The sequence below is a fragment of the Astatotilapia calliptera genome, chromosome 7 (genome assembly GCF_964374335.1).
Source record: "Astatotilapia calliptera chromosome 7, fAstCal68.1, whole genome shotgun sequence".
In the NCBI taxonomy this organism is placed as follows: domain Eukaryota; kingdom Metazoa; phylum Chordata; class Actinopteri; order Cichliformes; family Cichlidae; genus Astatotilapia; species Astatotilapia calliptera.
Window position 1 is genome coordinate 23,517,651 of NC_137428.1, and position 20,694 is coordinate 23,538,344.

Consider the following 20,694-nt stretch of genomic DNA (forward strand, 5'->3'; position numbering starts at 1 on the left):
AGGCCACCAGGCCACTTAGCTGTTTTCTACAGGGATCAGTTTTGGGAGTGCATTCAATACAGCAGGAAATAAGCAATAAAATAGCAACAAAATACAGGTCAAGCTTCAGTTGATCCATCACTGATACATGTTGAATTATGTCTCAAATTAAAAACTCTTTCATTACCAGTTAGACCCTGTTCTAACTTTTAAATTAGTCGTATGAAATAAACGAAAATAGATTCAAACTGACATCTTCATGTTCCTCGTTTTGCCCTTCAGCAGGTCACTAAACCTGAGAGACAGCAAATCGTCATGTTGAATAAAATGAAGTAATTTAAATTCAATTCAATTCATTCAGTTTACAGCTTGTAAGAACAGTCTTCGGAATGTGATGGCAATGAGCAGCGAGCAGGTATTAAGTGAAAATCGAGTCAAATCAAGTTTCTTTGCTTTTAATAAAACAGCTGCATAATGTGAGAAAGAATATGCTAACTGGAGTGTGCACGCGCTCATTAGCTGTGATTAGTGGCCCTTGTATAGTCCAAAGATGACTGCCTCGAGTGTGATGACCAAACCCTAAATAAGGAGCGAAGACGGCTGGTTCGTTTATGTTTATGCCATACTACAGCCACAGACAGAAAAATTGCTCATTGGCTAATGCCTTTTGATTGACTAGTTGTGAACAAGCAGACGTCCTGGTTTTTTTTTTTTTTACCACATGTGATCGTCCATTCTGAAACAAGGTATGATCAAGATTTACAAAACAGATTTAATGTTTTATTCAGTATGACCCCAAATGAGTGAGTGACTCCATAAAGTCTGCAGCAAGTTGTTTACAGAGGTTAAGACAGAGTCATTTTCCCATAGATCTCTATAGGATGGGAAGACTTTTTATTGCAACCACAGCTATTGCCATCTGGTGGCTTACAGACAGATTGCAGGTTTCCAAGAGTTGGATTACTATTCTGACCAATATTTAACAGTTGCCACTCACCACTTTATGATTCGTTGAATAGGCAGTGCCTTCATGGAACCGTTTAGAGTTTAGTTTTGTGTGTTTTGATGCTTTTAATTTTTTAAAGAATCAGTATATTTTAACCAAAAACCACCGAAACATGACTAATGAACATCACAGCTAAATCACGTGAAGGGTGACAAATTAAGAATGAAACAGGTGTTTGATATGCTTATTTCTGCTGCTTATTTCTGATTATTGAATTGAGGTATTAACTGTATGTGTCCATGCAAATGAATGTGTTCTGCATACAGCTACTGACACTGATTGTGTGTGTCTGAGCTGTAAAGCAGCTCATCCAGATGCCTGCCTGTCGGACAGCTATGCTTTCCATTGCACAATATCTCTTTTTTCCTGGAGCTATTCAGATGCAGCATCAGCGTCAGCTCACCTCTTACACCCTGTGCCCCTCAGCTGATGTGACACCAATTTCTCAGCGATGCGAGGTTTTCCAGTTTTCTCTCCAACAGTTTCAAGTGAACCTTACTTGCAGTCACCTCAGCTTAATGACACAAATGCAATCAAGCTACAAAACGTTTTCAATTTGCACAATGCAAAGACAAACTGTTCAGTATCTGATGAGAGAGCTCAACACTGGGAAACTGAATGTAACATTCATAAGAAATAGATGAGGTCTCTGTTTGAACCTGAGGCAAAGCCTGAGGCAGCTTGGAGTCATGAGATGAGAGTTAATCAGGTCTGAGCTGTGTTCTCTGACGAATTCACCGATCTGATGTGAAAGTTGGTGAGCACAGTGGGAAGTCTGTCAAAAAGCACATAAGGATGTTACACTGAGATATCATTAGTCTGATCTGTCTGTGCTTAAACTGCTGTAAGTATCTGCCTACCAGCACCTTTAAGCTCAATAATGAACATTTCCCTGTTAATTGTTCTTCTTGTTCTCTTCTTATGATGTGGAACTGGCCAAGAAGCACAACAGCATAATACTATAAGAGAACAAGCAAGAAATTGGTAGTAAGATACTCTCAAATTCATCCAAAAACTAAAAAAAACCCAGATAATACAGGATTTCTAACTTGAAGAAAGTGTCCCTTTCTGAAAGACTGAACCGTGTGATATAATCTCATAAATCCTAAAACTGCAGGTTGCTGAGTTGTGCAGATATTAATCCAGCACATCTCTTAGACCACGATCAGCAAGCTTTGACTATCAACGACTATCAACAAAGACGTGTGAAATCTGTTTGCTAATTAGCAACAGCTGCTACTCTGAACCCAGCAGCAGCAGAGCGCTTTATTCTGAGCGCTGTTTCAGAGCCAGCGCTCTTCTGTTGGTGCCTGTAGAACAAAGCAAACCAGATCTCTCATCATCCACTGTTTGTGTGTCTGTCCTTTCTTCTACCTGCCCAGCAGACAGATGGTCTTGACTGCGGGTCTTCCTCTCGCTCCACTCCCAAACACCCATATTTCCTCTGCATTGCCAAGGAAACGGTCATATCCCTGAAAACACCATCAACATCCTCATTTCTTAATTGCTCATCACCTAATGTCTTCTTCAGACAGGATGCCAGCTCCACCCACCCCCAACCCTCCTCAGATACATCCCCCACAGTGAGGTGAGGGACTGGAAACAGTCATGGTTGTGTGAGTGCCAGATGTTCTGAAATAATCACCACAGCACACTTTTAAAAAAAAGAAAAATGAACAAACAAAGCTGACACGAGATGATTTGTTTTAACGACACAAAGAGACGTACAGAGAAACACGCTGTCTGTATTTAGGTACATTAAATATCTTCTGCAAGCACTCACGCACAGTGTAAGTGCACTGAGCACTTTGAGTCCTAACCATTGTATCTGGGAAATACATTATTGGTAATATTCTTCATTTGCATAGATTGATGAATGGACCTGTCGAACAATCCGTGTGAGCAGTAGGCAGCAGGAAGACATACACCCTTACAATCATGTAAAGAAAGAAAGTACACCCTCATTCGACTCTAAGGTTTCTTGTATCAGGACATAATAAGAAAATCACCCGGTCCTTAGCAGGTTCTGAGATTACTTCAATAGAACCTGAACTGAACAACAACATATGCAATAAAAACACTGTGTCATTATCTAGTTAACAGAATCCAAGCCAAAACAAAGAAGCATTCCTGTGAAAAACTACATAAACACAATGATTCAAAAGCTTGCAGAACCATCGTTTCTTTATCACTTTATCAATCTCTCACATTGTTGTGCAGGAAGTTTGGCCATTGCAAATACTTGATTCTTTTCTCTTTTTTTAGCCATTCTGTTGGAGATTTTCTTGCTTGCTTGGGATCATCGTCCAGTTTCATCACCCAAGTTCAGCGTAGCTTTAGCTCTCAGACAGACGGCCTCACATCTGACCCTAAAATACTTTTGTAAAGCCAGGAGTTCATGGTCAATCCAGTGACTGCAAGGTGACCGGGTCCTGTGATCATCATCATCATCATGTCTCCACTGTGTTTGACAGCTTGTACGAAGTGGTTGTGCTGATGTGCTGTGTTTGCTTTTTGCCAAACACAGTACTGTGCATTACAACTCCAAAGCTCTGCATTATGACCAAACATCTCCCCTCATAGGAGTCTTGTGGATTTTTCAGATGCAACGTTGCAAATCTAAGCTGTGCAGCCATGTTCTTCTTAAAGATAAGAGGATTTTTCCTTCCTTCCAAACAAAACTTGTTCACTTTTTTCTAATTGTACTTTTATGTACTTTAAGATTTAACATGCAAACTGAGGCCTGAAGATCCTGAGAAGTCGCTGTTAGGGAGTTTACAGTTTCACGCTGACCTTGGAGGACATCCACTCCTGGAAGGACTGACAGCTGTCTTGAATGTTTTCCATTTGAATAATCCTTCTTGCTGTAGAATGATGGACATAAATTTGTTTGGAAATAGCCTTTTAACCATTCCGAGACTGATGGGCAGCAACAGCTGCTAATCATGTACATTTAATTATCAGCACCTAGCTGCTGTTTACCTTTTTAAATGAACGAATAAACAAAGAATTAAATAATATGTCAGTATTTTTATTCATCAGATGGTTTTTATTATGACCAAAACATTGGACTTGAAAGAAGCCGTGCTTTCTTATTAAATGACTGTATATGAAACTAATGTGTCGTGTTGGATGCATATGGCCATATGGCACTCACCCTTAATTGTTTCGTCAAGTGACTTTATGAAAAACACAAAATTAGCCCCCAGTATGTAGTGCTCTGCAGCAGTTCTAAATCTGCATTTCCCTCAGTCTCTATGTAGATATACTGTGTATATATCGCAGGATACCATAAAACCATCAAAACTAATCAGTTGTGAGCACAGTGAAAAGAGGAGGAAGGTGCTTGAGCATGTGTGAAGCATGTGTGTCTCCTGCAGCTGCAGCAACTCAAAGCAGATTAAACAAACTGATGTATTTTTAGGTTCCAAAACACTCAAAGAAAAGAACCTGATAGATTTGACTTTTGGAGGCACTCGGGCTAAGCCTCCATCACTTGATGTTGTGCACAAACACACAAAAACACGCCTACGCAGCTAGTAAGCGCCAGCTGCTGTGGAGTAGTGACTCACTGCTTTTTGTAATAAAGTCTACCCTCTCAGTGGTGTACAAATAAATGCCAGGACGAGTGCACACATGCACACAGACTGTCTTATTCCCTCGTGTAGACCTGACTGTTTTAATCAGTACAAAGAGCTCCACTTTAAAGAAATCTTACATAATAATTAAACAGTACGTCAACAACTACAGCCCCCAGGATGGAGTATTTGGTATTCACCCAGGATGGGTATGCCTTGTATATGTTTTAGATACTCTCTATAAGACACTGTAATATTCCCCACAACTCCAGCTCAGTATGCAGCTCTGTTGCTCTCAGCAAGTGCGTCACCTCACTTCCGATTCCCAGACACAGTCAGACACTGAGCCTCATCTAATCCCGTTCTAATGCGTGCAGCATTAGGAGTCCTGACAGCGGTGCACCAGCACAAACAGGCAATTTTCCCTCCCGGCAGCGTTTGTGTTTTGGCAGAAGGACACTGTTTTTACTGGTGAATAATGGACGCACACGTGCACACATATTCCCATAAACCACACTGGAAGGTGGAGCCAATGAAAGGGCGTTTGTTGGATATGTGGGCATCGAGATTAGACCGGAGCCAATGGGAGAATGTGTTGGAGGCGAGCTCCGGCCCAAACAGAGATTAGTGGTAATCCTCTGTAGCAGTATCAGAACGAATGATGTCCTCTCTTCTCTCTGTCTCTCTCCAACTGCTTCACCGCTCCTACTATGCTCACACTTTCTACTGTTTCTACACTTTAACTCGCTCTTTAAGGCATATTTAATTACTGCATTTAAGTCCCATAAATGCCTCATGATTTCCTTAGAAGTTTCCTTGAAACAACATTTTTTTATTTGGTACTAAATGGAGCTGAGGTATTGTTTCAGTTTGAATTTACTAAACACTATCTGTTTCCAGCTTCTCATCTGTGAGGATTTCCCACTTTTATTTGCTTTATCTGGAAGATTTATCAAACAAAATAAGACATTTTGACCAAACAATTAATCGGTTAATAAAAAACATGTCATGTAAAGTTGTAACTAATGAAAAAAATTATTCCGAAAGTCTTGTGTTGCTTCTTTATTTACCAATGTCTGAATAGAGTTTATTTTACCTAGCTAGTACTGTGCTGGACCCCAATGTTACTTCAGAACTGCCGTCATTCTTCATGGCAGAGATTCAGTGACTCTCTGGAAACATTCCTCAGAGATTTAGGTCCATATTGACATGATAGCATCTCACGGTTGCTGCAGATTTGTCAGCTGCACATCCATGATGTAAATCATGTCATGCACTACATTCATAAAGGACATGGTCAGCAATAATACTACCTGCAGGGTTAATATGATGCTCAATGGCTACTAAGAGCCCCAGGGTGTTCCTAGAAAATATCCCCTACACCATCACACCACCACCAGCATGAACCATTGATGAAGGGCAGGGTGGATCTATGCTACAACACCAAATTCTGACCCTACCATGTGAATGTTACAGCAGAAATCTGATTAGATCAGACAAACTTTTCCCCAGTCTTCTGATGTCCAAATTTGGTAAGCCTATATGAATCGTAGCCTCAATTTCATGTTTTTAGCTGACACCAAATCACCTTTCTTCCCCACTTTGATGCTCAGTTTAAACTTCAGCGGGTCATCTTAACCCTGTCTACACACCTAAATGCAATGTGATTGTCTGATTAGACCTTTGTGTTAAGAAGCTGTTGAACAGGTTTATCTAATAAAGTGTCCAGTGAGTGTAAATAGATGGAAAATTAGCAGATATCAATTTAAACCAAGAAGAAAGATCTTGCTTGTTATATTTGTTCAACCGTCAAATCCCTCAAGTCTCTGCTTTCTTTACTAGTCCATTTCACTCAGAATCATGCAAGACGTTAACACTACGGGGAAAGTAAAGTAAAATGTTACCACTTGATTAATTAGCGCTATTACGAACTCTACAAGTCTAACTTTGCTGATCACATCCAGTGGAATCAAAGAAAACGATTCACGTTTTAGGCATGAGACTCACTCACATTATTCTTCATAAGCAATTAATTAAGTTAGGCCTCTACATCCCCCCACCACCTCCCACTGGGCTTTGATTTGAACATAGTAAAGGCTTTAATCTAGTGACAGGATAATATCCTGCTGCTGCTCATCAGAACACTTTACACCCTTTCAGTGTTATGTAACATGTGGAAACAGGTATGTATCTTAAACCCTATGCTGGGGCTAACCCTCTCAGGCTCAAATTAACTCTTTTGTTGCTAATGCACAACCAAGTCCTGCAGTGGTACTTCTGAGTAAAACAAACTCATAAAACATGTATGTGGGGTAATCAGGTTGTTAGTTTTTAACTGTTGCAAATCGGCAACGCCTGCCTCGAGAGGGTTAAAACAGTGATGGCAGCAGGGAGAGAAAAAAAAAACATATGTTGGAGTTTTATGTTACTGGGCTATTCCAGTGCTCACAGCCTGCACTGATAACAAAACACCTGACACACCTCAGCATAAAACAATCTTTGGGCTTCGGTGCATGAAAGGCAAACATTCCTATTATCACCATTTTCTCACCACTCATATGACTCATTATTCCCTTAGGCAATCCTAAGAAAGACTGCGGGACATCTCCTGGCCTGTTTCGATACAAGCATGAATCCTCTGCTAAAAAAAAAGCTATTGTTTCTATAATCCACTGACTGGCCCCTTTTAATCTTCCATAATGACATGACTATAATACACGAAGAGCTGAAGAGCAACCCTCACTTCCAATGATAAAATCAGCATTTGGCTTTTTCCAGAGGAATCAGTCAAAGAGCTGTCCGTGGTGCTGAAACTGAGCAAACCTTGCAGCTAAGCCTTTGCAAACATCATTCACAGCGACTACCGAGCTCTCCTGATAAACTCAACATACTGATCTTGAACATCCTGGTTATTTTCTGTAATAGCTTTCTATGCCATCCTATGTGGATTTGTCCCATCAGCAGAGTCATCCGACTAACAATGAATTCAGTAAGAAAATTTCATTTTACTGAAAGATATCTGCAGCACACAGCTGCTGCTTTTCCATTTTAGTGACTGTTTTTTCTTTGACTTTCTAAATCACCTCATTCTGTTTTCCTCCAACGTTCAGTGTATGAACTGTTTTTCTTCCTTTAACATAAATGCTACGCTACACATGTAACAATACTGGATTTACCCCCACCCTCACGGTTACTGGGTACTAACAGGTCTCACTCAGCTGGCACTGCAAGTGTTTGGCAACGAAGACGAGTAGAGCTCTCTTGCTTTGTCTGAGATAATTAGACCTGTGGGAGCCTTAATTACTGACTGGGAAATGGCCACAAATGAGAAAGAGCGGATGAGCTCAAATTCATATGCATAATCATGTCTTGTTTACTGCCAGACAGGCAAGCCAACGATTCGGCCGGGTCAACATGGAGAGAAATAAATCTGCAGAAGGCCAGATAGCTCATTTATTGTCAATTAAAAGACAAACATTAAACAATTTTTTACTGCAGATCAAATACCCTCAGATGTCTGGCCTGGATGAAACTACAGTGGCATCTATCAGTTTCATCTGTTTCATCACTGTTTGTTGCCATAAAGAAATATCGAAATAAGTTTCCCATTTATTGGTTTAAAGAGGAAAAGTAAAAAGAAGCAGTTGCATCTACTTTAGTCGTGACAAGAAAATGGTTGGTGATGAAAGAAGCGATTAAAGAGAAATACTTCAAAGTACAAACGCATTGTGATGACTGTGCGTCTTGATTTGTGCTGGCACGGTGCGTTAGTGTGTTTGTTATGATCATGTTTTTAGTTTAACCTCACTGCCAAGTAGAACTTCAATTTAGAGATTCATGAGTTGGGGAATCAGAGTTTAAACTGAGAGGAGACACACTGAACTGTAAGAAGCACCGTGAGCAATAACAGTAAAGGACAGACGATAAAGACTAACAGGTACGTTTGATTACTGCTCCTGTGCTCTTGTGAGGTTAGGACAGAATATCTCAAATGGTTTTAACTGTCTTTGTCACACCTACCAGACACGTAGCATCACCAAATCAAAATCTAATCCACCAGTGAGGAAAACTGTCTCTCAAACCCTTTTTGAAAGCATTTCTTTAACTGTGTAGTTGTTAGTTTTAACCTAAATCCTTTAACAGCTACATAGAAAAAGCTGTTTGTTTACGATCACAAGGGTCGAATGAACCTGTTCACTTATCTATCTCTCATTCCTGTTCTCACTTTCCCCCTAAAATGACATCCAGTTCAGCTGAGCAACAGACAAGCTGTAAACAGCCATTAAACTGATGCAGCAGTTTTCTGTATGTTGTTATTGGCTGTCTGAGATAACCATAAAAGACACATTGGAGGTGGGGTTCGGCAGTTTGAACCAGGAATAAAATCAATAGCACCCTGTTTCTTTTTATTGACATAAGAATTATGAAATAGAAGCAGTTTAATGAAAGCTGGACTTTCTGCAAGGCACCAACACAATTCACTATTAGAGACGGGGAAATAGAAAAAAGAGAAGCTGTGGCACGTGTAAATGCAGCGTATTGAAAAAATGTGTTTAGTCAGAAAACACGATGGGTCAGTGGGGGAGGTGAAGCAGAGGACGATCAGGAGGATGGGAGAGCCTGAGCTACGTCACTGCAGCTGGACGAGGAAAGCTGGCAGCCCAAAAACGCAGCAGGCCACAAATTTTCACGAGACGCCAAAGACCGCAGTTCCTACAAATCACCCGCTTGGCATTGAAATCCACCACCTTTGTGTAATAAAGTTTAAAATCTCATCATTTTTCTAAACCATTGCTCCTTTGGGTAAAACAGCATAATAAGGCGCAAAGCTGTTTCTATGACAACAGATGCGTGAGTGCAGCACAGCGTGGCCCAATTGTGAGGGTGAAGAGATCAATTTAATAGCTATTACTGGGAATAAAAAGGCTCAAAAGCGAGGAGTTACATTAGTAATAAGATGCCAGTAGCAGATATGAATGTTTAGCTCACTTTAACTTAATGTGCTTTTCATTCCAGACTTTTATTCTGAATTTTGAGCTAAGTTTGCAGGTAGATTTGCCAGAAATAAAATGTTCATTCAAACAGTGCACTTACTATAATCTACAGCAGCGGTTTCTTGTTGTATTGCGTTGTGTAGAATAGCTGTCGATGCTTTGCAGTATACTAGTGTCAGCACCGGTTGCTTTTGTACTGTTAGTTTAGTGTTACAACTATAATCTCCATATATAACTGCAAGTTCTCACCTTTATTCAGAAACATCTGAACATTTTTGTAATGAATTCCTTTATTTTTACAGCAGGTACGGTGTAGAGTACACTTACAGGTAAACAGCAGGTCAGCCTCACCTACTACCATTTAAGATGGGGATTATAGAGCCCATGTGGTGAACTAGGTAGACCTACAGAGCTATGCCTAACAGATGGATCCTTTCCCTCTGTGTCCAGTGGGATAGATGGCATTTTGTCTTGGAATACCAAGGCCTTGTTGAATGTTGGGGTGAGCTGGCTCGGAGCCACAGTTTGCATACACTATGCCCTTGCTTAAGCAGGAAATACTGCTGAATCACACAGTGTATGTGTGTGTGTGGGGCGCATCTTTGAACCCATTAAAAAAAATCTTCAGATCCAGCGAAATACAAGAAAGCAGGAGCAGACTGACAGATAGAAGCACCATCAGTGCTGTCTGCATGCAGTAAGCTTCATTTACAGCATTATAAGCACGGGCAGACAGATGGATGAGCTGAGCTGGAAGGGCTCAAAGCTCAGGTGGACTCTCATTCTGTGTGTGTGTGTGTGTGTGTGTGTGTGTGTGTGTGTGTGTGTGTGTGTGTGTGTGTGTGTGTGTGTGTGTGTGTGTGTGTGCGTGCAAGGTCACACAGCAGCCTTGCATACTCCAGATTCTGTTCCCTTCCTGTGTTTTGTATCATCAGCACAGCAGTTGTGGCAGAATGAAAAAGCCTTGCATGTTTGCGAGGCTAAAGCCAAAGCCTCTTCACTGACACATACACACAGCGGGCATCATCCTGCACCCTTCCCTGCTCAGGATTAAATAGCCTTTGGGCAACAAAATGGGAGCCTTGCTACAGAAACAACACCTGCACCAAGCAAGCTGTGACAGTGCATGCTGCACAGGAAGTCAGCTTCCAAACTAACCCTGCCTTTGTCACAGATGTCAGTGGATTTACAATGAAAATTTTCCTTTAACCGAAGTCGTTCAACAACAAAGCGGGCACGTTTGAAAACTTATATCAAGCACGGGGATCATAACAAGATCATAATAAGTCATTGTAACTTGAATATGTGGTTCTTGAATGCATCACAAGGTAGTTAACAGATAAACTACTCTGGGGATTTATGAAGGCCTAACAAAATAATCTGCCTCACGGTGTGCTCGAGGCTTTGAAACGACAGAAAGTGCGTTGAATGCGCGTTTAATTTGAAGCTTTCGGGTCTAAGTGGAGGCTTTGTGTATTTAAACCTGGCCGGGGGGGATGGGGACTTAGATGTAAGAGCTCCTTCTTGCGCGGTGCACCAGAGGCGCGCCAGCATCCACTACAGCCTGGAAAAGCCTACTTACTTCCCGACGAAGTTCTCCAGCACCGAGCTCTTCCCGGCGCTCTGTCCTCCCACCACGGCGATCTGCGGCAGGTCCAGGTTTGCGTTTTGCCCAATGGCCGAGAAAGCATCCTGCATGCGGTTCACCAGAGGAATCAAATCCTCCATTCCCCGGTTCCCCATCTTTGCGAGAGGATGATGGGCTAGCTTCCTTGACAGAACAGGGACGGATATATGGCTTTATCTTCCTCTGCGCCCCTCCTCACCCCCCTCAGAGCGTTCAGAGGGCGTTCTAGTCTGCGCGCACTCACCGGCTCACTTCTCGCTCTGCTTCCTCATTTACGGTGCTCTTCGGTGTGTCAGATCATCTCAAGCCAGCACTCTCTCCAACACTCTCCTCTCCAAGCACCGCAGGGGGGGAGGAGGAGGATGAGCTCTTGTATTTTACCAGGAGATCCCTGCAGTACTCCACACCCACCGCTAGGTGGTGACACTGGTAGATTTCTCTCACATAAATAATTTGCAATTTGAAAACAAAAAAAAAAACCAGAGTATTTTTCATATTAAAATAAATATTTTTTAACTCACCTGAGCGAATTTGAATGCCCTTTTATATTTATGTTGTGTTTAAATTTGTGATTTGCTCTCAGTTTCAATTATGAAAATGTACATTTTATTACCTTATTTTTTGATACTTTATTAAATATAACGATAATAATAATAACAACAACTTTATTTGTGCAGCTCTTTTTAACATACAGTTACAAAATGCTTCAGTGGTTGGTTAAAATCACACATTAAGTATATGTTTACACAATTAAACACACAAACACATGACTGCATAAACACATATTAGAAGAACAAGAGCCAAAAACAAAGAGTGAAAGACTAGGCGAACACTGTCCTATAGAAATTAATTTTCAGCGGTGGTTATTTGCAACATAGCTAGATTGAAAAACATAACGAGCTCAAGCTACAACCAACATGACAGTATACAGTAATGTAAACAGTGCCACAGGTGCTAAGTTGTATTCTGCTATTTAATGTTCACCTCTAAAAAGCTTTATTTTTATTAACTATGTCGCATTAGCTAATAGATAAAATAATAACTGTAGAGTATAAAACAAAACAACAACAACAACAACAACAACAACAACAAATAAATGTAATAAAAACGACATTTCGAAGCCTGGTCATTCTACGTCCATCATGCGTTTTCAGTTCTCCAGGCAGCCACTAGGGGGTGACACGGTCCACCGGTTTGATCAGAGGTTATGGCTTCAGTTTTTGTGCAAGTTGCACCGTTGCTGTAAAGAGCGAGTGTTTAACTCTTCGGTTTGGTTTTACGTTGACAATTAACACCCGGCGAGGTTTACGTCTCTGGGGGCAGCTGTAGGAGGCTAAATACGACAAAGCAGTCCCTACAGGAGAGGTTTGTCTTTGAGTTAGTTGAATGCTATGCTAAGCTAACTTGTTTGGTTCAGTGACTGAGCGGCTATGGCTAATGTAGCGTTAGCTTCGTTCATTTTATGGAAGATGTAGCTACACTTCAGTTATCAACATAGGCTCGATATTGTGGGCATATTTAGCGTACCATTCTGCTTTCTCTGACAGCGTAGCGGCTATCTGTATGAAGCGGAATGGTGGCGGAAATGAAAGTAAACTTAGCAAACCAAAAAGTTCATTATTGTTAGCTCCTATGCTAACGCTAGCTAGTTGTCATAATGAAATATGAGAGCGACCTGTTGTCTGACAGGAGGTGCGCACTGTCATTAAGTGTGCCTTAACAACAAATAGTTGGTCTGATAGCAGAGCAAGTAATCACGTTTTTCTTCCTCCCAACAAGAGATCCTCTGTCCTAAGAGGTGCCACACATTGACGGCTCTGACAACTCGTTGCAACGTAACGGATTAAATCAGAGCCCGTGATGTTCAATCCGCACATCCATCAGCAGCAACAGCAACAGTTTCACCAGCAACTGAGGCAACTACAGCAACTTTTCCAGCAGCAGCAGCCTCCGCCTCCCCCGCCGCAGCCGCCTCCCGGACACCATGTGGCCCATCACCACCAGACACCCCGGTAAGCCTGTTAACTCAAGACCGGGGATAATGTAAGGCCCTCTGGATGACCTGTATGCTAACTGCCCGTCCCAACACCTGTTACGGCTACATTTATCATTTCAGATATTTAATTAGTGGTCTGACAGTATTTGATGTTTATTTTGACTGCTGCCTTCCATTGTTATCTAGATTACTCAAAGGTTATGTGTTATTATCCCTCTTTTACGCGTTATATAAAACGTTTGCTGCAGGATTTCTGACCTCAGACCAATAACACAAAATCACATCACATTTGTTATGGCATCTTCCACAGTCAACCAGCCTATAATCTCATTACAGGTAACAGGTAATCTAATTACTTGTTCACTGTAACGCAGTGCACCGATTTGAAAGCCATATAAAGGCGATAAAGCTGTCTTATATAAATAAGCCTTTAAAATATATATACCGGTATATATCTGCTTAAATTTAACTTGATGTCAGTAATGTGTATAAAGAATTCGCCTCTGTGTGTCAATCTTAGCATCCAGACACTTCCTGCTAAACCTTGCTGCAGATTGTTTGGTATTGTTTGTCTCCTGTTAAGTCAGCTGGTGCTTAGAGAAGGCATTGATAATTTTGGATCTTTTTTCATAAATATATGTTGTTGTTGTTGTTGTTTTGGGGTTTTTTTCCCTTTAAATTGTGAGGTTTTAAATTGCATTTGGTCAATTCAGCAGCAGACGTTTCTCATCGGCAGTGGTTTTCACAAGTGTTTGTGAGCTTAAGCAGTGATTCCACTACATAATCGCGTCTGTTTTGAGTCCAGACTCTGAAGATTGTGGCCGTTAATACTGGTTTTTAGCCTAGTCCGTTGCACATGGAAATTGTCTTTGATTCTCGGGTGCTGGAGAGAGCTGGAGCCTATCCTAGCTCTCATAGGGCGAGAGGAGGGGTACACCTTGGACAAGTCGCCACATGATTCAAAACCAGGACCTTCTTGCTGTGAGGCAACGGTGCTCCATCTTGCTTGGCTGATTCTCAGAATTTTTTAATGATATTGTTTACTGTAGATGAAAGACTGGTTAAGTTCTGGCATGTTATTTTTATATCCAGGCGTGTTGCTACTTAATGTAATTAATTATGAGATGTTCAAGCACTTTGCTTTTACACTACACATCAAACTAAGAGCACGTATTCTTCAAAAAACAACATAGTTTCTCATTTTCAACATTATTTATGTTGTCTTTCTGCAGTTATCCATAAGATGTGGGTTTTAAACAATAAGCAAATTATGTTCATATATATATATATATTCTTTTTTTTTTTTTTTTTTTTTTGGTCCCAACCTTTTTTAGAAGGAAGCTTTTTATTTCTCTGTTTTTAATCCTCACTTAAACTACAATATTTTCTTCTCTTTCCTCATCTTTATTCTGAGAATAAGCGAAGGTGGCAGCAAAATCTGTCAAGCCAGCTTTAGTATGATGGATGCATGTAAAATAAATTCTCAGGTTGTTAAGAAGGCGGAAAACATTTCCATGGCTCTGATGGATTTGTCATTTACCCCAGACGCTCTGCCTTTAGCTGCAGATTTGAGTGAGGATGTGAATTTTTAAATAATAAGACATGTTACTTTCTTGTGTGTATTTCTTTCCTAGAACCATTCCTGTTGCCCCCCAGACAGCACCCCCTCCCCGGATGGTCAACCTGAGCCATGCCTCGCAGACAACCATCATCGCCCCCAATCCCATGCTGCAGGGTGCTTTACTGATGCAGCAGATGCAGGGTACGGTGTGAGTGAATAGCATAAAAATGGCAATACCTGGAAATCTCAAAGAGCAGAAGATGTCACATGACATTTTCATGTATATTGTTTTTTATTTAAAGCAAGCCCTTATAATAATTTCCTTTCTTGTTGTACTTGTGTGCAGGTAACATGCGGGGCTTTGGGATGGGTGGGCAGCAGTTTCGGCAGTTCTTCACAGCAGGGAACAGGTCGTCCCTGCTCGGGCCGGTTCCCATGGGCATGGCTATCAAGTCTCCCATCATGGGTTTCCCAGCTACACGACCCTTCCACCCACATCCCCGCTACTTCAACAACAACAACAACAACACCACCACCTCCTCAGCATCCTCTGCCTCCTCTTCTTCGTCTTCCGCGGTATTTATAACAGCGCTATTGCAGTTACTTTGTCCATTGTGTGGGTTTTTGAGTGAGCTCAGATTACCATCCGAGTGATCAGGCTTGGACAGTACGGCATGTTTTTGATTATTTGTGTTAGTGTAATTATCTTTGTTGTAAGCAGTGTGAATGTATGACAAATGATAAGAATCAGGATTTCCATTTATTCTCAACAAATAAGTAGGTGCACTATAGAGTCAGTGCACAAATTTACATAATGTTTCAGGAATGTATCCCTCAAAAAAACTGCGTAGATAAAGTTTTTCGGCTACGATGGATCATTATTTTCTAGTTTTCATGTGATTTGTCTCTGTGAGTAGGATGCTGCAAATCGACAGCCAGATCGTAAGCGGGACAGTGAGCAGATGGCAGCAGGGAGCTCAGATGAGCAACCAGCAGCAGCTAGCAGTACCACTGGAGCTAATGGCAAGACTCAAGCAGGTAGAGCTGCAATTCACCCATATCAGAAACATAGTAATTAGTTAGGATGGAAGCTGAGTTATAGTGTTAGCTAAATGCCATGTGAATTTAAACTTTTTGTACAAAGTACTTGAAGAATATCAGAGTTAAATATTTTCTTTTTCCCTTTGGTTTTGTTTTTCACCCACAGATGGTGCTACGGGAGGACTGGATGGGCCAACACAACTATCTGAGGAGCAACTTGAAGAACCTGCAGTGAAGAAAAAGAGGACAGAATGGTGGGGAAAGCCTGTTTATTGCTGCTAGCTGTATTAGAAAACTGCACTCTCTATTTCTGGAAAATGTAATTTCTTGTATTTGACCAAAAAAAGGAAAGAAATGGGTTTTGGTTTTTTCCTCTCACCAGTTTTAAGAAGGCAAAAAACAAATTTATAAATGTGTTCTTTTTCTTACTCAGTTATTTGAAATTCATAGCATTAAAAAAATGGTGAAACTTTGCTAAACAGAAATGTTTTTTTCTTGTCTTTCAGGTTGGAGAAGCCCACAGAACAGGGAGCTGCCGAGGCCGTCACTACGGCAAACATAGATGCGGAAGCTCTTTCCTCGGAGTGTAGCAACAACACAGAGGATGTCCACCCTGAAGGTAAAAAGGAAATTACAAGAAAGCTGCCTAAGAGGGTTCAGGCTGTGTTCAAGAATAAAAGTTTTCAAACCAAATATTGACTTTCAGGCTCATTAGAGTTGTACAAACTCTGTTCTTGCCTTATATACTGCATTTTCATGTCTATATGTACACGTTTCAGTTAAAATACTGCACCCATTTCCTGACCAAAATATAAAGAAATGAGGGGTGATTCAAGACCTTTACACGGTACTCTGTGTTATTGTTGGGGTCTTTCGAGGTGAACTCTTATTGGGTGTCTCTTTATCACAAGAATGCATCGCTCTGGAAGAAAGTGGCTCCCGAACAGGATCAGACATTGTCGACGCACTCGAGGAGACCAAAGTTGGTGAGGTGAGAGGAGCCTTTTGTTTTTGATGTTCAGATCATAGAGAACATATTGTTTTTCATGTACCTAAAGAACTAAAGTCTTGTTGATTTTTATACATTTTTCATAAAAGTTCAACACTCGTGGTTCTTGTTTGTAGCTGCATAGCTGTTCGTCAGCCCCGTCCCCCTCTGGCAGGCCTAGTGAGGGTGACCGGCAGGCTAATTTACCAGCAGAGGAAACTTCACAGAGCAAAGATGCCCCAGTAGCTTTGCCTGAGAGCCAGGATGAAGAGGAGGAGGGTGTGGCAGAGGGCTCCAGCAAGTTCTACTGTTATCTTTGCAGCACCACCTGCCACAACCAGCAAGTAGGTTAATGGTGAGCATTAATAATAATATTTTAACTCCACTCTTTTGTCATTAATGTTCTTCCCTTTGTGTGCTAGAACTTCAGGAGTCATATGAACAGCATTTCCCACCAGCAGAGGATGATGGAGATCCAACACATGAGCAATGCCTGCCTCGTCACCCTGCTGCCTCGGGTGCAGGAGTCTCTACAGGGAGCAAACAAAGATGGGTCAGTTATTTGCAGATTTCTTTATGAAAAGCATAGCAGCTTTAAAAGGTGTGGCATATTTGCACGTTTTAATTAAACCCCTTCAGAGACCACCTCCTTCCTCCTGTGTGTCATATTAAGTTTGAACGTAGAGGGCGACCCTTACAAAGGATGTCCTGTGTTCATTGCAGGGAGAAGAAAGACTTGAAGCGTTGGTGTGCCACCTGTCTCACACACTTCACGAGTAGCATCGCCGACCACCGTCGCACAGAGGAACACAAGGTACATCAGTTTCTCACTACATAGCGCAAAAGTAAAGTTCAAGAAATATTAGAAAATATTTTGAGTAGTGTTGAAAATGCTCTGCTCCATGTCCTCAGCTTGCCAGTAAAACAGACATGTCCTCCTGTGCCATCTGCAAGAAACACTTCAAGAACTCCCAGATGTTTTTGGAGCACTTGCAGTCCCAGGAGCACAGACAGAAGGTGGGAAAGAAATCCTTTTGTTCTTTCTTTTACACATCAACAAATGTTTTCCCAGAGGAAAAGATGTTTCTTTATTTAGAAAATTTTGGCACACATGAGAGAGGTTTTGACCTCCCCAAAGGAAAATCACCAGTGTTCCAGTAAAGAAAAGCTTCTTTTGCCCAATACAATACATTTATATTCACAACTATTTATATTCATAACTATATAGAGACTAATCGAGTTTGTATACATAGATGAGGTAAAATTCTCACTTCAGTTTTCTCGTTTCTAGCTCCAGGAAACGGATTGTGAGGCCTTCGCCAAACTTGCTTCATTGGGCACAGAAGGTTTTTCATTAGAAACAGAGGAGGGGACTGAGGAGGAGAAAGGATTGAGTAATCAAGGAGATGGAGAGGTGAGCTGCATATAAATTATTGTTGGTGATTTCCTTCAGTGAGATGATTGGCAAATGTACAACCCTTGGTTCAGAACTGGTTTAAGAGAATCTCTGCAGTAACACATTTCACTGATGCAGGACGGCTGGTCCTCCCTTAAAGAAGCGACTGACGTGTCCAGTGATGAGCAGTATGACCCTGACACAGTCTATGGTGAGAGAGGCACTCCTGTGTTTTTTTTTTTTTCCCACTCCTGCTTTCTCTTCTCTGATATTTAGTATCTTTGTGATGTTTAGTTTCTCATTTCCTTCGTCACAGGGTCCAGTTTTTTAGTTCCAGTCGCAGGTTTTATCTGCAAGCTTTGCAACAAGTTTTACAACTTTGAGTCTTCTGCCCTGCACGGCCACTGCAAATCATTGCAGCACTTTGAGAATCTTAAGGTTTGTCGGTTTAAGTTTTAAGCTTAAAGATAACAACATTACTATTTGCATTCAGTTGTTTTGAATTTTTTTTATTGCATAACTGCAGCCTTAATCTAGGCATATGTGAGCTCTTAAAAGGCCAGTGTGTACATTAATCTCCCGGGGAAACAAGCTGCATGAGTGTATATCTAGAGGCATAATCCAGTATTTTTATGCTGGGTTTTTTCCCCCCACAGAGGTACAAAGCTTTGGTGAGTCGAAAAGGTGAAGATGCTGAAGATTCGAGAGAATCTGTCCAACCTGCTGACGGGCTCATGCACATAAATGAAACTGCCTCAGACTGTTCGGATAAAAATCTACTCTCTGATGACACAGATTTAGCGACGAACCTTAAATCCTTGCAGCCCGTTGTCACGCTCACCCAACTTAAAATGCAGATACAGGGCGAGGAAAAGGGAAAGCTGGCCGAACCTGAGGCAACCTCAGAGGACTTGTCTACCACCTCAGCAACCATCACTAGCAACATGGACACATCCCCTGCTGAGGTGCCCGCCAGCAGTAGTGTGGACATGGACTCTGAGCCATCAGCCTCTGCAGAGGATGCCACTGAAGAGTTGGAGGAGAGAGAAGCCCCTGCAACCCAGGGGAAAAAGATTGGGATGGGGAAAGCACCCAGACGCAGGTCGGGAAGGGCGGCAAACAGGCGATGAGGAAATGATGTGCACAGAAAAGAAACAGGTACAATCACAACCACTGACAGGATGTGACTAAAGAGGTGCTTCCATGGAACAGAGACCAAGGAGTTGGCGGTCGAGCTCCTCACCGCACTGGAAAGTTGGAATTAAATGCACAGAGAACAGGACTTCTCATGTGAATCGCTCTCCCAGGGTGAGAAATTAACACAATTGCGGGCGAAGCTCTTAATTTTGGCTTTCAGTTGGAAAATGTGGGCCAGCGTCAGCCATCACTATCAGATTACACATTATAAAGTCATCTAGTCAAAAATAAAAAGATGAAGTAGATATTGAACTTAAAGCATTTGTGTTTAGTATCAGTATAATCAGAACAACTAAATAGACCTTTTTTTTTTTCCCTTTTTTTTAACAACGAGAACATCCTTGTATTTGATGCCCTCTTTGAACTGATTCCCGTACTTTGGTCTCTGGAAAACTGCAACTAAGCAGATTGTGCTTATTTGTGTAGTCGCACTACGACAGAAATTCATAGAGGCTGTTGCTTCAACAGGTGACAGGAAAATAAATATATATAAAATGTATATATCTTTGGATATAATGGCCCATGGTCCCATTGAGGTTTAATTGGCTTTATTCTATCATTCCAAATCTGTGCTTTGGTTCAGACATTGTATTTTTTAAAACCTAATATTTGCTGTGCTGAATTAAAACTGCACATAGTGTTGTTTGCATACTAACTAAAAAAAACAAAGGGTATTGTGACTTTTACTGTATACATGAAGGATGTAGTTTGGAATTAGGAAATGCTGCTTGGTTGCAAAAAAAAAAAGAAAAAAAAGAAAGCTAAATGCAAGTTTTAATATACAATCAAATTTGCAGATATAGACGAATCCATAGTTTTGTTTTGGTTTTTACTCTTTTCTTCCTAAGCTGAATTCCTCCAGTGACATTTAAAATTAAGACTGTTCGCCAAAGTGCTAATTTTCCACCCTGTTGTCCTCAAGAATCAGGAGTCTTAGATGGCTCATTACCAGCTTTTCTCTTTCTGTCTTTATTTTATTTATTTTTTTGCGCTAATTCTCTGGCTAGCTAGGTGACTGATGGTTAGTACAACCTACCAGTATAAAAGACTGGACTGATGGTAAAGTGGAGACACTGGCTAATCACACATAGCACATGGTGAAATGTAGAATGTAAGCACAATGCATACTTGAGCAGGTGTCAACATTTGTTTTAAAACAAACAGGTCTTAGTGGCACATGGACTGAGCGAACAAAAAAAGCTGAATCGTGGATCTGATCGCAGCCTGGTTCACAGCATTTTATCTTCTTTTTTTATGAATGGCTGGGATTTGGGGTTTAATTTGATGTTGCTGATTATGTTTTGGGCAACAAAAATAACAAGGCAGTCAGC

The 20,694-nt window shown here is 41.2% G+C and overlaps 2 protein-coding genes across 20 annotated transcripts in view; one reads left to right on the forward strand and one right to left on the reverse strand.

The window, feature by feature from the left end:
• dnm1a (dynamin 1a) overlaps window positions 1–11,535 on the reverse strand; it is a 50,101-nt gene extending 38,566 nt beyond the window's left edge. For all 19 annotated transcript variants that reach the window (XR_013910386.1, XM_026173722.2, XM_026173717.2 and 16 more), the window contains exon 1: window positions 11,140–11,535. Coding sequence is in view for 18 of the 19 variants with exons in the window: in XM_026173722.2 (XP_026029507.1) it covers window positions 11,140–11,300 (161 nt within the window). In the remaining variant the exon portion in view is untranslated. The remainder of the gene's footprint in view (window positions 1–11,139) is intronic.
• Window positions 11,536–12,358: 823 nt separating this feature from the next.
• Window positions 12,359–20,123, forward strand: ciz1a (cdkn1a interacting zinc finger protein 1a). The gene is made up of 16 exons (XM_026173735.2): window positions 12,359–12,549; window positions 12,964–13,196; window positions 14,815–14,942; window positions 15,088–15,317; window positions 15,659–15,779; window positions 15,949–16,036; window positions 16,289–16,401; window positions 16,694–16,773; window positions 16,908–17,114; window positions 17,193–17,323; window positions 17,494–17,584; window positions 17,683–17,787; window positions 18,062–18,184; window positions 18,305–18,377; window positions 18,483–18,604; window positions 18,823–20,123. Exons 2-16 carry the CDS (start codon window positions 13,045–13,047, stop codon window positions 19,294–19,296), a joined length of 2,238 nt encoding a protein of 745 aa, XP_026029520.2. The 5' UTR covers window positions 12,359–12,549; window positions 12,964–13,044; the 3' UTR covers window positions 19,297–20,123.
• Window positions 20,124–20,694: the final 571 nt, after the last annotated feature.

What these genes read in the sequence shown, in the direction of transcription:
- ciz1a (XM_026173735.2), top strand. Translation starts at nt 13,045, where the DNA reads ATGTTCAATCCGCACATCCATCAGCAGCAACAGCAACAGTTTCACCAG. An exon ending in AAGAAAAAGAGGACAGAATG is followed by an intron (nt 16,037 to 16,288) that starts GTGGGGAAAGCC and finishes CTTGTCTTTCAG; the next exon opens with GTTGGAGAAGCCCACAGAAC. An exon ending in GTAATCAAGGAGATGGAGAG is followed by an intron (nt 18,185 to 18,304) that starts GTGAGCTGCATA and finishes TCACTGATGCAG; the next exon opens with GACGGCTGGTCCTCCCTTAA.